This window comes from Perissodus microlepis, chromosome 23, assembly GCF_051167445.1.
Source record: "Perissodus microlepis isolate ML-2025 ecotype Zambia chromosome 23, ASM5116744v1, whole genome shotgun sequence".
Lineage (NCBI taxonomy): Eukaryota > Metazoa > Chordata > Actinopteri > Cichliformes > Cichlidae > Perissodus > Perissodus microlepis.
The window spans coordinates 12,682,502-12,698,433 of NC_140482.1; the positions used below are offsets into that span (position 1 = coordinate 12,682,502).

Here is a 15,932-nt window from a genome sequence, read left to right on the forward strand (position 1 = left end):
GATTTCCCCTTTGTTTTTGTTTTTAAATTAACACTTTTTCAACTGCTGAATAAATATGTTTTCTGGTGCTACATCTTGCAGCTCTCTGAGGAATAGCTAACATCTCACCTTCAGTTCGGATCATTTCCATAATCTTGTTAGCTGGTCAATTCTGCTGTGTGTACTCGTAGGCGAAGTCAGAACTGGTCAGATCCATGTTAGCAAACATAATGAGGACCTTCTATACATGAACGATTTCCATCTTAAAAACAGTGCAGTAGGCCTTTATTCAAACATGGTAGTGTTTTTCTTGCATACATCATTAGTGATCTCTTGCACAGTAGGTTACATTCATTATGGCCACAGATGAAACAATTCATAACATGAAACAGTTATCACTGCTTTTTTGTAGCAGGAAGAGCAAACACCATTTTTACACAAGTATTACTAGCTTCAAACGAAAATAGGAAACTGAGTTGTTGTGCACCGTTTCAGAAACATGCATTCTCCACTGCAGATGAACAGCTGGGCCAAAAAGAAAAATGAGAACTTAATTTCTTTCACTGTGTTTCAGAATATCCAGTATAACCTGCTGAAGAAGTGATGGAAAGCATGAAATGCAATTGAAACGATTTTATTGCTAATTTGTTCCACAAAAGTGAACCAAACAGACACTTTCTTGCTTCCATCCCCCTTTTGGTGGTATGAAGTTTGCATGGTCATTTACAAGTCTGTTGAAGTGTTCCAAAACCATGTGGAAACATTTTTTCTTTCAGTCAGAAGAGATTGAGGGATTCTGATTTGTGACCCGGGTCATAAAGCAAAAAGGTTCCATTAAAAGTGAAGCTTACAGGCTGCAGTCTGTTATGAGATTTGGAACATTTGAAACATTATGAAGAACAATGGGGCAAAAAAATTAACTGCATAATCTGTTAGACAGTAAAAATTAATGTAGAATAAACAGTAATGTAGAAAAGCATAACACACAGACTCAAATTACTTCACACACGAATTAGAAATTACATAGCCAGACACAATTAACAACATCATTCAACCTTTTCTTTTGTGCAAAAATATTTTCCTTAAGGAATGAAACTACTAGATATGACGACATGTGATGGCACACTGATGTTTTCCTTTCCAAAAGGATAAATGGTAAAATACAGAATAAAGATGATTACTGAAGAAAATACAAGGTTTGAGACGAAAAACCTACATTCAGGCCCTGAAAAGCTTTTTTTTTTTTTTTTTTTAAATTGATGGTGAACTTCTTTTCTAAGTGCAAATCGTCGCCTCACAGCTCGCAAAGAATTAGGTACCATAAAAGTTTTTGGTCACGTTTCACCGAACCTTTCCCTTCCAAACGAACAGTAAGGGCCAAGTTATAGTCCAATATTGGATGTAGGCCACATATTGATGATATAATCTCCTATGTATGATGTGAGATTGTGATTGAGATGAAGCTATGATATATTTTAATTCTTCTTCTCACATAAGAATATGTGATAGAATTTTTGCTCCAGTCTTACATTTTCACAAATTTTCATTGTATGATTTTGTCCAAGGTTGCCTGGATGTAGCTGTTAAATATTTGTATCCAACATCAGCAGTTTCATCAACATCGGCATTCTCTAGAAGCCAAGCAGATTTTGTTGAAGTCTGGCTCGGGCAATAATCTGTTAAACAGTCTTCCTCAACCGGGCTGATTCTGTTGAGGTTGAGGTTGATACCCATGCAGCTGCTACATATAAATCTGACTGTTTTGGGGGGGTTTTTCCTGGACATATAACTCTTTAAAAAAAAAAAAAAAGTGCCTATTACCAGTTAAAGAATCAATCTATGACTTCATGTCCACAACATATGTGACTTGTGTTGAAGTAATATCAGCCAAGTTGAACTAGCCCATATTCTGCAATACCAATGTCAAACACAAGAGGGCGCTCTGAGTCAATCAGGCAAGTCATTAAGTATGCATTCGTTTTAATGGCAATCTAGATGCCTCTTGAGGACACAAGGGTGTGGCTAAACAGAAATGTGAACCTAATTCAGTACACCTGTTGTTAAAATGCTGCCTCCTGGTGGTGAAAGTGCTGATTTAACTTTTCAGAGGGTAATGACAAAAAGTACCTTTAAATGTAACAGTATTTTGCAAGTTTTGAAAACTAAACTTATTTGACCCAACCAACATTACGTGCCAGTAAAGAAGTGGTTCAGCAACTTAAAGTAGCAAGGTTTTTGTACACCTTTCTGTTTGTGTGGTACAATTTAACGGAAACATTTTAACAAAAGTAATAAATTTGCCTTTAAAAACAGATTCCTGCCAATCTGTTTGGTGAAGGACTTGGTTATGAAAACACATGGAGCTAAGGAATCATTAGCTTCCTGAATTTTCTTGGTCTCTGCTAATTTTCTTGCTAAACAGATTAACAAAAGTGTCAGCACTCGGTATGACCTAGCACTCGCTGAATCAACAGTCACTGGCAAATTAGCAAACGCTAATTCCTGTCAAAACTAGATCTTAAGAGTGATAAACATCTTGAAATGTCTTTTGCAAAAGTACATAATTTAGTTTTCATAGTGAAGAGATACTCCTATGTTTAAAGGGTTAGATTTTAATGGCCTAGCTTATAATGGTATTATGACAAAGGTTTGAACTTTCCCAAGAACATTCTCTATAGCATAAGAGGATTGTGAAAAACCATTCCCAGATCTCAATTGTGGGAACAAATCTCTGTAAAAAAAAAAAAAAAGAAAAAGAAAAAAAAAAAAGTATGCATATGCATATATAGGAATGTGTAGGCTTACAAGATTTCTGGTTTCTGTTCATAGTCCATTAGCCAAATAGCACTGGCCAGTTTAATTTGATTAGGCTGTTTTTGCATTCAGGTGAACCATCTGTGTGGCATATAAAACAAGGAATGATAATTAAACTTTTTATTAGCTTCATCTTTTTTTTTTTTTTTTTTTTTTTTAAATGTAACTACATCAGTACACAGTGGCAGGCACACAAAATAATTTTTTCCTTGTTAGCTGCTAGCCATACCGTTCTCTCCTGCAGCTAGCTTGTCAAAAGGTTTTAGCTATGGCTACAGCTGATGACTCTTGTTGTGTTTGCGTAGCCATTTATTTAATAACGCTTAAGAAATATTTCACTTTCAGAAAAGTGCAGAGGTGTTAATGTGCGATAACTGAATACTGAATTGGTTCTTCTTTTGAAAAAGCCCACCTGCAGTGCTGTGCCCTTTCCCAACTTAGCCTACTGCCAATTAAAATAATTGCATTTTTACGATTCTATTGCAAAAACCGTCACATTATCCAAACAATTTGACAAGACGTCCCGAATTCGTCACTGTCATACTGTTGCAGATTCATGATTAGCCACTTCAGCTTACATACCTGCTTGATTATCGTACATATGCCAAAATGAGTAGTGTCTGAGTGGAATTTACCAGGAAAGGGTGATGATTTTTCCCAGTCGATGATTGGTTCCAATCTCAAAAAGTTATTGACCAAAATATTAAACAGCAAAAAAGCATCTTCATTTGTAGGCATATTAGCCACTAGTGCTGCAAATTGTTCCATGGTTCCTGTTTAAAGATGGCTTTCAAAAAGCTAGTCATGGTGTGCCAACCTTATACCCCCACATTTCTCCAAAATTATTTGGCAAACCAATTATGATGCACAATTTGGTCCAGAGAAAAAATTTTGTACAAGTACAAGCTATGACGCTGTTTGTTAAGCAGAATGCAGACAAGGAAAAAAAAACAACAACATTTTAAGTAATTAGTCCCTCTTCTTTCTTTTTTCCCCCCTTTTCTTTTTTTCATCTTTATGACCACCAGTTTAATTCTGTGGGGTGGTGAAATATGTCTGTGATCCGCAGTGATAATTCTGTGGCGTAGAATAATAGTTACTGTGATGGTGATGGTGGTAGTTGTTCTGGGGGGTGGAGTAGTAGTTGTGATGGTGGTGATGGTGACTCTGGATGTTTCCATAGGCAAAAAGGAGCGGCGCAGTGGAAGATGGTGGCTGCTGGGCAGATGACACCCCTGCTGCTAAAGGTGCATTACATTGGATGGAGCCATACCAACTAGATGCTCCTGGTTGGGGTGTGGTGGACAGGAGACTGAGGATGGGAGAGAACACATTTTTTAAACGACGAGCTTAACATGATTTAAAAATGGTGTCTTTTAACTTCAAATGTTCATGCCCACCTGGCCCGATCAGTCCTGTTATTGATGCTTCTGGACAGGTCGTCATCGCTGTCGTACCGCCGGGGATTGTCAAAGAAATAAGCCCTGGAGCTGAAACTATGGCTGTTGATCATGCCTCCTGGAGCCTGAGAGATGCAGACATATTTAAGTTTTGTCTCAAATTTACAACTTTTGAAAAAGTTCACATGAGACAGTATTTTTAACTTCTTAGTTTACCAGGTTTTGGTTGGGTCTCTGGACTCTAAAGAAAACCACCACTAAGCTGGTAGGCAGCAACTCCCAGAAGAACAGAATGATCCCAAACACAATGTAGGCTTCACCGCTGATCTCCTGTACGTCAGCCTTTAACAAGAACACACTGTATTACAGATATTTTCTTTGACCTATAACATATTGAAGGCAGTAACTGAAAAAAAAATTAAAAATAATAATAATAATTAAAAAAAAAAAAAAAAATTTAAATATCGAAATAATAAAGAAGGCTGAGAAGTGATGGATACCACTCTGATATCAAAGTTACAGTTTGTAGCTAGCGCCATGTAGCAATTATCGCAGCTTAGCCTAAATACTGGGAGCACAGAGAAACTGCTAGCCTTTATATATTTAAAAATATGGCTTCCAACTACCTACAAATTTACACATGTACCTTTTTTGTAGACAAAAAAACAAAACAAAAGAAACAGTTAAAAATATTTACCAAATTACCAAACCTCAAGTTTCTATTCCTTTCAGTTTGTATGCTAAGCTAAGCTAATCAATTCCTAGCTCAAGCTAAAATAATAGGTTTTAATTTTATTAATTATCTCATAAACATACGTTTAAAAAAATTATTTTCCTTGTTTACGTAATATTAGAACAGATGGGTGGGGTCTCATGGAACTTAAAGAGAGAGGTTAAAACAGCATATTTCTATCAGACAAATATCACTCATGAATCATGCAAAGCCTCTAGCACCCAATATGGGATGATATTGTCGGCCAAGATTAGGTGCATGCTAATCTATCATTATCAGCATTTACAATATAAAAAAAAAAAAAAGAAAAAGAAAAAAAAGGAGGTGAACCACCACCACCCCACAAAAAACCCCAAACCAAACCAAAACCCTTCAACCATGTTTTGACTGTTGATGTTCCATGCTGTATCCACCAGAGGGCAACCTTGATCATCATTGACAGCAATGCACATGTTTAAAACTAATGAGAAAACAATAGCTGAAACAAGTACTGGTTTGGTTTATATCAGGTGGGCTATACTTAGTACACACTTATCGAATAGTTTGGCTAGTAATTTAGTGGCAAATAATCTTCATAGACAGAAATACCAAAATAAATAATACATATTATTATCATTATCATTAATAATAACAATAACAATAATAACAATAATAATAATAATAATATTCACACAATTGTTGTCTGTTATGTGTATGCGTATATCTTCTTGTGATGTAAACTGAAAGTGCTCAGACGCTACACAAAGGGATAGAAGAATATCGGACTGCCAGATTAAAGAAATAATATCAGATTACACTCCTGTTAGAGATCTGTTACTTTTTGTCGTGTGCAGTACCTGCCCACAAAATACACAATGGAATGATTTAAAAAGCTCTGTCCATCTCAAAGCCTGAACTCAGATGTAGGTCAGTTCACACAGACACATAGTTATTTATAGCAAACAAAGCCCTTTACCCCATTAAGTATCATCTTCCCAAATCTCCTTAGATGGACTGTCTGCGTACACACACACACACACACACACACACACACACACACACGATATATCTATAACTTAACACACATGATACAGTACCTGATCAGAAACACTGTACCAGCCATAATTAAAGGGACTGAATCGGTCCTGTGGGGTCAGGGCCACCACCACCAGATTATAACAGGCTCTGGACATGAAGAGGAGAATCACCATGGCACCGATGGCTGTCGCTTGGCACACGGATGTACCCTAAAGGAAGAATTTCTGTGCTTATTACAAGCTCACGCATCAGCCGGCCAGCTTTCCTGTAATGTATTGTCAGATGTGGGCCACCGATGTGATCCACCAGTACAACAGATGCTTTAGCGTGACAGAAATGTCTGACTACAGCCAAAGATTGAACTATAGGAGAGATATGATATTTTCTCATTGGATTTCTAAGGTTGTGTTCAGAGAAGCACCTTGTTCATTCATTCACTATTCCCTGTGTAAAGGTTACTTTATAGTTTTTATACTTTGGTAGTGTAAAATCATTTCAAATTTTGGGACTTTTGGGAAAGGAGGATAAAATATCTCAATCGCCCCCATGTGGCTGGTTGCAGAATAGCTGATCATATTTTTTTTTCCCTGAAATTGTTTTTTACGTTATAAAGACAGTTTATATCATAAAAACAATGGCAGACTCCTGCAGATGGGACGAAAATATGCAGGTTACAGTCTTCTTCACTTCCCAAACAGTGCTGTTGGAAAGTGGATGATCTGAAGACACTGAATGATCAGCATCAAAATTATTAATTCCTAATATCTCACATTGTTGAGTATTAACTGTATTTATTGATTAGAAGAAAGTAATATCAGTGTATCTAAAGAAAAAGCAGCTGAACAATTCATGCTTTTTTCTTTTCTTTTTTTTCCTTCTACCTTGGACTCGAGATAAACGTTGGCAGATGACATCTTGGCGATCTTGAAGATGCACACAGCCAGAGATATGGCACACAGCACAAACAGACTGTCGTTGATCAGGACCCGGGCCAAGACTGCATGTCTGACACTCCCATCACTGGAAACACAGAGGTTATGCTAATGTATTTAAATACTGGGATAAAATTCAGAATTAAAACTGTGCCATGAATGAATGTTTTCTCCGTTATTTTCAAGTAAGTAGAAAACATTCAATTGACTGTTTTGTTTTGATTAAAGGTTTTTGTGTACCTCGGGGATTCAGAGTGTTCAAGAGCTCCTTGCACTAACAGTGCACAAGTCAAATTCACCACCAGGAAAAATATACTGAGACACAGGAAGAACAAACGTAGGGGAACCCTGGAGAGGGAAACAGACAAATACAGACAGGCAGTAAAAGGACGGCCAAAAATGTGACGTTATTCACACACAACAACTTATTAATATTCATAGTGTTGAAGCTGCAATCCATCTGCGCGCACGTGTGTGTGTGTGTGTATATAAAGAATAAGAAAGACAAAAGCGAGACTCTAGCCATAAGCAGAAGAAGGATCTTATGACTTATTCTGAATTCTGTCTTAAATAATCAAGGTTAAAGGGAATACTGCATAACTAAATGCAGTTTACTTAAAAACAGAAATATTACAGATTAAAAAGAGACTTACTTGTACTTTGTGAGCTCTGGTGAATACTTGGCTTTAGCTTTAAACATCACCTGAGAAAGAGACAATGATATCACTTTTATTACAATTATAGGGCAGATACTGTACATTAACAGTGTACTTCCAGTCCATACTGTTATCATTGACATTTAGTATAATAGCTTTGCATGCTGTAGCCCCCTCAGTTCAGCCAATGTCTCAGTTTAGCCCCTCAAGCTGACTTTCTTCTCATTGGCTGCCCCAATGATCGCAAATAAATGATTTAAACAACAGGTAGGTGGGGCTTCGGTGTTCACAGCTAGACATCTATGCCTGACCCAGCCATATTAGGGATACCCACTGTCAATTATATTATATAGAGCCAAGAAAAAAGTAATCTGTCTAAAACAGAGTTTAGAGCAGTTATAGTGACACCTTTTGGCTGAGCCAAAGATAAAGAAAAACATCATAGGGGCAAAGATGTTACTTCCACAGAAACCACTAACAGATATATGGACATATGGCAAGTCTTTTAATCCATGCACTGTTAGCTTTTCTAGTAAGACATAATTTGGACTTTCTAGCTGAAGGTTAGACAGGATCACATTGTGTGCTTTTCTTTTATATATTGTTGACTTTAGAAATTACATTTCTGTATGTTTGGGCATTTTATGACTCACTGATTATCACAGACTGTCCCTATGGAGCAATAAAACTGTTCTCTGACACAAGCAGAGCCATTACAGCTGCATTTGCAAAACCTCTACTGGTTGGCAAGACTGCCATGTTGCTTTAAATATTATCAAATTGCAACATTCACATTGTAAAGGCGAACTAGATGTTAGCCAGAAACTAAATGCTAATAACAACAACTAACTGCTCTGCTGTACGCAGATGAGTAAATGAAAAATATGTCTATAGCTATCTTTTTTTTTTTTTTTTTTTCCATTGACACAACAGAACACACTGATCATATAATTTAGAGAGTAGCAACACAAAACATAGACAAGTTCTTCAGGTTGGTCTTTAAAGGCATTTTTTTCAGTTACCGTGTGCACTGGTTAATAACATTTTCACCACTAAGGGTGATGTGTGCTGTTTTTCTTCTAACTTTTGATATTTCTTTGTTCTCTACCTACATTTATGTACCACCAGTGCACATAATGTGCTCCCAATTATTAGCCTGTTTAACTCTTATGGTTCAAATTGGTACTGCATGACAGTATGACCCAGCCCCAGCTTAACTTTAGTCGATTACTCTCTACAACAACAGAAAGTTAAAGAGCCCCCCACCCCTACATGTCTTTGACTTTTACAGCTCTGGCTAATTTTATAAGCTAATTTTAAATTATTTTTAAACATAGGAACTCACAAAAGGTACCCGTTAAAATACTTCATCACCTGTGACAATCATATTTTTGTAACATCATAAAAATTTGGAATATTCTTTAAACAGTAAAACAGCTAAAAATGAAATAAAATAATGTTAGCTGCTATGCTATGCTAACTGCCGCACACAGCACAAAAACAAGCTAATAAACTGCTGAGACCTGCACTACACAAGCTATTGACTCTCAGCCGCCTTGTTGCCAACATCTTATCAGTAGCTGCCTAAAAAACATTAACCTGTGCCCAAGTCCAGCTTAAAGGTACAAAAGCTGGAACACCGACATCCACTGATCAAGTTCACTCGCTCCTTGGAATGAGTCCCTTTTCATAGATATTTAGCAAAACAGTCTTTATTCAGCGATTATGAGGTACAAACAGGGAAACGCCAACATTTGCTTTTGAGCAACGTTAAATGAAATCATAATCCATTTCTGACATTACTATATGTTACATTTGCACTGGACACACAGGACACTGACCCAGTCAACGCTGAGTTTAAACACACACATGGACACGTACACACATTATCAGTGAGCCTTTTGTGTGAGAATGTAGGCCAGGAGGAGGTAATTTGTAACCTAGAAATGAAGCATCAAGGCAACAGATGACTACCAGGGTGTGTACTTTATGTGCACTATGTTTCTGCATGTATGTTATGGAATTAAAAAAATAAAAGACTATCTATATAAAATGTCCACTTATCAATACTTTGTCTTTATTAATAAGTAGACAATGAGATTAGTTCAATTTGTTTCTGTGTTTTCTCTCAGCATAGGAAACTCATCACTACATTACACTTTTTGTAGGAAGCAGAAAAAAATATGTATAATAATGGGAAGTACATCACATGCCAGGAGTCACAGCTAACTCATCAGAAAGACACTATTTCCACACATGCATGTCACACAGCAGTTGCATGATAATATATCAGACCTCAGCTAAAGAGGCAAGTGAACATTAAACAGTGAGGTGGAAAAAAAAAAAAAAATCATTGAATACTGTTTGAAAGAATCAGTCATGTGTTTCAATAGTAAAGCCCTGCAGATCTAAAGGTCTGTGATGATACTATGAAGCTCTTTTTAATGCATTTTCAGAAACGAAGTCAAGTTAAGTCAGAGTATTTGCTGAGAAATGAATGCCAGTCTATCGGCATAGAAAATACTGGGTACAATTTTTAGGCTCGCGTGCAGCTCTGTGCTCTCATACAGGAGTTCTAACATGAAAAGCGAAACAACACACATTTTTAAATACTGCTTTATGTTTAAGAACTGCTTTGCAAGATGGAGAAGTAGTATTTAGACTCTTAAATAAAAGCAATGACTCTGCAAAAGTAGAAATACACAAGTATTAGCATCAAAACATAATTAAAATACCTAAAGTTAAAATATTCACTATGCTGGGATATAAACATTATATCACTGGATCAGAATTCTCAATTTGGACCTTATTTTAATGGTGAGATGATCTGAATTCCTCCTATTATGCTACATAATTTCATAAGAATATTATATATTAGCAGGTTTAAGTTTTAAAATCTATAAAATGCTAAATATTTCAATTACAAATGTTACAGTACCCCTGGGGCATTTGTCACGACCCTAAGAGGTCCATACCTGGACTCAAAGAATAATAATTTCATTATTTTTGACAAGACATTTATCAGTTTGGTCATTTTTCAATAACAATAAGATTTTGTTTCATGTTTTTAAGTGTGGAGTTTTCTTAACAGTTTTTACAGTAAACGATATAGTTTTGTGGGTTTTGATAGTCAGCAAAATGACCCTTTATGAGTCACTATCACATGGTTAGTGAAGACACTTCCAGTTAACCCTGAGTAAGTGTCAGTAAGTGTCTGCCATTGATTTCCAGTATTTTTGGCTTTTGTCCCATTTACACAAGACAATATTTGTCTGGGAGTTAATATTAACCAAAGCCATATTTCTGATATCCATTCATGCAAATTGTCACAAGGTAGTTTAATGCAGAAAACAAGCAATAAGCAATCGCAACCCACAAATTCCAATTCTTACCAGCTAACTCTGTCACTTTGCTTGTTACAAAAAATAAAATAAATAAAGCTGAAAGTTCGTAAAATTCTTCAATTCTTTACAAAGCACAGTTGAGTTCTTTGATGCTTCATTGCTGTGAGTAACTTTGCTTACATGCAGGCCAGCTGAGCCACCGCTGGCGTAGAGATATTGGTTATAGCAGCTTTAACAATGATGGTCAAACAGAAGAAGTGAGCAAAAAGTGTTTTCTGCTATTACTGAGCCTGCAATAGTTTACTGCAGAGAGAGCTTTCAGTTTGAGCTGTATACACTATAAGAACATATGATTCAGATATATTACTCAAATCTGGCCAGACCTGGAAATGTTCATTCACTGGGCTGGCCTGTCACATGATATTCCAACATGGGTATATTTAAATTTAGATTTAAATCTATAGTAACAACAAAGCAAAACAAAACTATATGTGACATGATTCATTTTTGTTATTTCAACACAAGGAAATGTAAAGCTAATTTTATTCATATTAAAAAGGAGCATAGTTTGTGTGCATTTACATATAAGCAACAATGACTAATCAGCAGTCATAGGACACCATTGGTTTCATTACCAAACCTCCACTTAGCCAGCTGGATGGGCTTCCTTTTTACTCTCCCTGTATGTAAATGAGACATTAGTGAACCAGCCGAGAGTGTGGAGGTGCTTCTGACCAGACGTCAAACCACAAGCTGGAAATGTTTGTTCACTGGGCTGGCCAGTCATGTGACGATCCCAACATGCGTAGATGCATTTGGCACGGGCAGGTGTTAAACAACTGCGTCCGTGACAGCAAACAGGGACATTTTCTTGAGTCCAATCCACTTACTGCACAGGAAACACTAATGGAGGTTAGAAGCAAATGCAATCCACCTTCTCTCACCCCAGGACATGAACCGAGTCTATTTGCAAAGCTTTCAAAACCAACCCAAACTGCTTCAAACCAGTCCGCCCAGAACATGTAGGCCAATGGTGATAACACTGGCCATATTTATTTAGCTGCGCATACATTTTTAGAGGGAACCCCTGCTATTTTAGACACCACGTAATGAAAAACTGGCTATATCAAAGTGATAGCTTTGATACTGTCACTTTATGACAAATATTTCAATAATAAGATTGAAGACACTTTTATATCCATCCATTAAGTATTGATGGAATACCACTATTACTATTTTTAGTAGTAGCAGTAATAGTATTGGCCAAGTATGACATTACAATTAGCAGCTGATTAGCTTAGCTCAGCATAAAGTGTGTTTAGGCTTATTAGCATAACAACTAAAACTGCAAGCCTTAGTTTCTCCAAAAGTAACAAAAACAATTTAGAAAGCTTAATAAACCAAATATACAAGAACATGTATTTTCCGCATGTAAGGTTTCTGCAATCAGAAATGTTCTTACATCTGAGAATGACCACTTACACTAATTAGCCACTTTAATAAGAATACCTGCTCTCATCCGCCAGTCACATGGCAACAACTCACTGCATACAGGCATGCATGACGATCGAGACGACCTACTAAAGCAGGGGTGTCCAACTCCAGGCCTCAAGGGCCGGTGTCCTGCAGGTTTTAGATGTGTGCTTGATCCAACACAGCTGATCTAAATAGCGAAACGACCTCCTGAACATGTCTTGAAGTTCTCCAGAGACCTGGTAATGAACTGGTTGTTTGATTCAGGTGTGTTGATCCAGGGTGATATCTAAAACCTGCAGGACACCGGCCCTTGAGGTCTATTGTTCCCCACCCTTGTACTAAAGTGTAAACGTGAGGATGTATCTAAGAATGGGAAAGAAAGTGACTTTAAATGCTGCATGATTCTTGGTTTCCATATAGGCTGGTCTGAATATTTCAGAAGCTGCTGATCTGCTGGGACTTTCCAGCACAAACATCGAGTGCCACTCCAGTCTTTACCCCAACTTTAAGATAACAGGGTCTGAATTTGATGTAGACAACATGAAAACATGGCTCAATCCTACCTTCTATCAACCATTCATGCTGGTGATGGGGTTTTAATGATGTGGGGATATTTTCTTGGCACTCTTTAGTCCCCATAGTACCAATGGAGCATTGTTAAAAATGCTACAACCAACTTGGGTATTGTTGCTGACCATGTCCATTCCTTTATGACCACACCGTCCGCATCTTCTGATGTCTGCTTCCACCAGAATAACAACGATTTAAGCTTTGTAATAGGACAACTATGTGACAAAGCCGAATTACTCTTAAACTTGTGTCTTCGTCACCAGATCTCAGTGCAATGGAGCACCATTCACCATTCCGCTAAAAAGTATTCATAATGTACAAGTATGTCTATGTGAGACACGTGATACTTGTTTATTGAAATACAAAGCAAACACTGAGCTACTGAATCTGATAAACTATCATGCAGCTCTGAATTCATGACACACAGAAGATGTATTATCTGTAAAACCTTTGACATACCGTTAACCTCGTGCCTGTCCTCTCTATGTAGCTCTTACTTTCTACAGGTGTCTTGTGATCTGTGCTTTCTGGTTCACCTGGTAAGTCTTTCTGTCTTTAGGCAAACCCAATATCTTTCTAGGCTGTCCAATCACCCTATTAAACCTGCAGCACAGTTATACCTCTTTCCCCCCCATAGAGACAACATTTGACGACCTCCACTGTACTCTCAATGACCAGTTTCGACACTTCAGAATATATCAATAAAGACTTGTTTTGATGACCATTTGAATGGTTTCTGGGTTTTTCCAAGCGTAGAGACCACCCTCACTAATTTCTGGTGCAAACAGTCATTTTGTTCTATATGCAGGCCTAAAATATAACAGCAACCGCTCAGTTAAGAAAAGAACTTCAAGCTACTCCTAATAGGCTTTTCTGGATGAGTTTGCGGTGTTAATATCTAGTTTAGAAAATCCAACATGATGCTCATTTTATGTATTTTGCTCCCCTTTAGAGTCCAGAAGGCTCTCTTTAGGTTGGGCCTACCTACCGTTTGACTGTCCAGTTCCTCTCAGTGTCTCGGTCATATACACCCAGTGTTTGTAACATGTGGTTTAAAAAGTTAGCATGCCAATGTCCTTCAGCTCAAGCCTTCAAAGACAGGATTTAGTGACATCATAGTGGCAACATCCATATAGTCTGTTATTAAAACTTTTCAAACTGGCAGCACAAGACCTTAAGAGCACTGGATCCTTCACTGATGATGTGTTTTTCCAGTCCCCTGTGACTGACATTTGCACTAGACAGGTGGATAAAGGCATCCCTGACCAACTGTAAGTGCTTATGCTTGCATTTAGGGCCGAAAGAAGGGAAAACTGCAGTGTCAGCAGTTTTATGAAATCTGGTATCTCATACAAACCCTGTACATCTCTCTCTCTCTCACACACACACACACACACACAGCCTTACCTGTGTGAAGTAGAGGTTGAGCAGGCAGAGGGTGAAGAACTGCAGGCAGACGGGGCAGCAGTAGAGCAGCCAGTAGGCCAGAGGCTGCAGCTGGTTGGCCTGCACCACATTTTTAAAGTAGAAAGAGAAGAGCGTCGTCCGCAGCGCTGCCCACAGCAGGCACAGAAACAGAAACACGCTCTGATAGCTGAAACGCTTGTGTCCGTAGTGCAAAATGAGCCAGAGCTGCAGGTAGACGAAAACAAACAGGAGGGAGTAGAGGACGGTGTAGACGGCAGTTAGACTGAGCTCCAGTGCTGGGGAGACTGCAGCTCCGGAGGACTCCTTTAGTGAGGTAAACAACTGGGAATGAACCTCCTCTCCTGCCGAAAACATCTCCGCCGGCGGCTCGCACTAACACATGAGGTGCAGTGAAGGCGAACACACTTCAAAGTGGGTCAGACCTGGGCTAAATTCACTGTGGGTGACAAAAAAGACGAGGGGGTGCGGGTGAAAAATTGCGAGAAAAGCAGTTTATTCTGAAAAGAAGTGGCATTGTGGAACTGCGCTGTGCTTTAAATTCGCTACGGGTCTGAAAACGAAAAAAAAGGCTGGATTTAGTTTTTTTTAAAGCGCCAGGTTAAAATAACAAGACAGAGGAGAAAGAAAACAAGAGAGAGGTCCCCTTGTGATTCTCTGCAAAGCTGCTCTCTGCAAAAAAACAACTTGAGGGGGGGGAAACCTCCAGATCAGCTGTGATGCAGTTATACAGACCCGCCCCCTCGGTCCCAATTAACAGGGAAACTGGCTCTTCGCAGGCCGCCATCTTGGCTCCTCACCAGCCTTTTTTTATTGGAAAACATCTGACTCCTGAGCCGGAGGTTGTAGCTAGTTTCCGAACACCCATAAGTGAACGTCAGTGACACGCCCACCTTATCAGAACGCCGCTTCATTGGCTCATCAGGCCGCCCTACCTCCAGAACTTCCTTTCTTCATTGGGTGACGATGATGTCAGCTGCGGAAGTTTCCGCCCCCTGCGCGCGTGTGATTGGTGATTTGCTCAAGTCAAAACCCTTCCACAATGTGTTTGGTTCAGGGATGCCAGTGGGTGTCTCTCGCAAGCAGATAGATAGATAACAGATAGATACTGTTGGCTGAAAGTTGGGTAAAGGAAAAAGTCAGAGGCACCAAAACGTCTTTGGTTTCAATATAAACGCACATGCTAGCTTTACGTTAACTAAAAAAAAAAGAGAGAGTAGCCTGTAATTGTTTTTCTATTTTGTTTTCAAGAAGTCACAGCTCCTTTTCTTTTCTTTATAAAGTGCATTCAGGCGACTGTGTTGTGATTTAGCGCTTTATAAATAAATTGAATTATCATTTATTTTCACTCCTGTCCTTGTCCCTGACCATTTCCAGAGGAATATTAATCAATATCACCAATCTGTACAGAGGTCATTAGAAGAGAGGTACAACAGCCAAGGTTTAGGGGTGCATTTCAACCAGTGGTGTTGGGTATCTTATCAAAATTGATTGAATTATAAACGCAGAAAAGTACCGTTAGATTCTGATCCGCCATGCAATACAAACAGGAACGCATCTGATTGGCAGCAGCTTAATTTTCCATC

The 15,932-nt window shown here is 38.3% G+C and overlaps 1 protein-coding gene across 1 annotated transcript; it reads right to left on the reverse strand.

Moving 5' to 3' along the window:
• Positions 1-247: 247 nt before the first annotated feature.
• On the reverse strand, positions 248-15,053 carry gpr137c (G protein-coupled receptor 137c). Its single transcript, XM_084921188.1, has 8 exons — positions 14,329-15,053; positions 7,529-7,578; positions 7,116-7,223; positions 6,825-6,963; positions 6,003-6,152; positions 4,410-4,535; positions 4,194-4,318; positions 248-4,105 (listed from the first exon to the last, which is right to left on the reverse strand). Exons 1-8 carry the CDS (start codon positions 14,701-14,703, stop codon positions 3,823-3,825), a joined length of 1,356 nt encoding a protein of 451 aa, XP_084777314.1. The 5' UTR covers positions 14,704-15,053; the 3' UTR covers positions 248-3,822.
• Between the last annotated feature and the right edge of the window lie 879 nt (positions 15,054-15,932).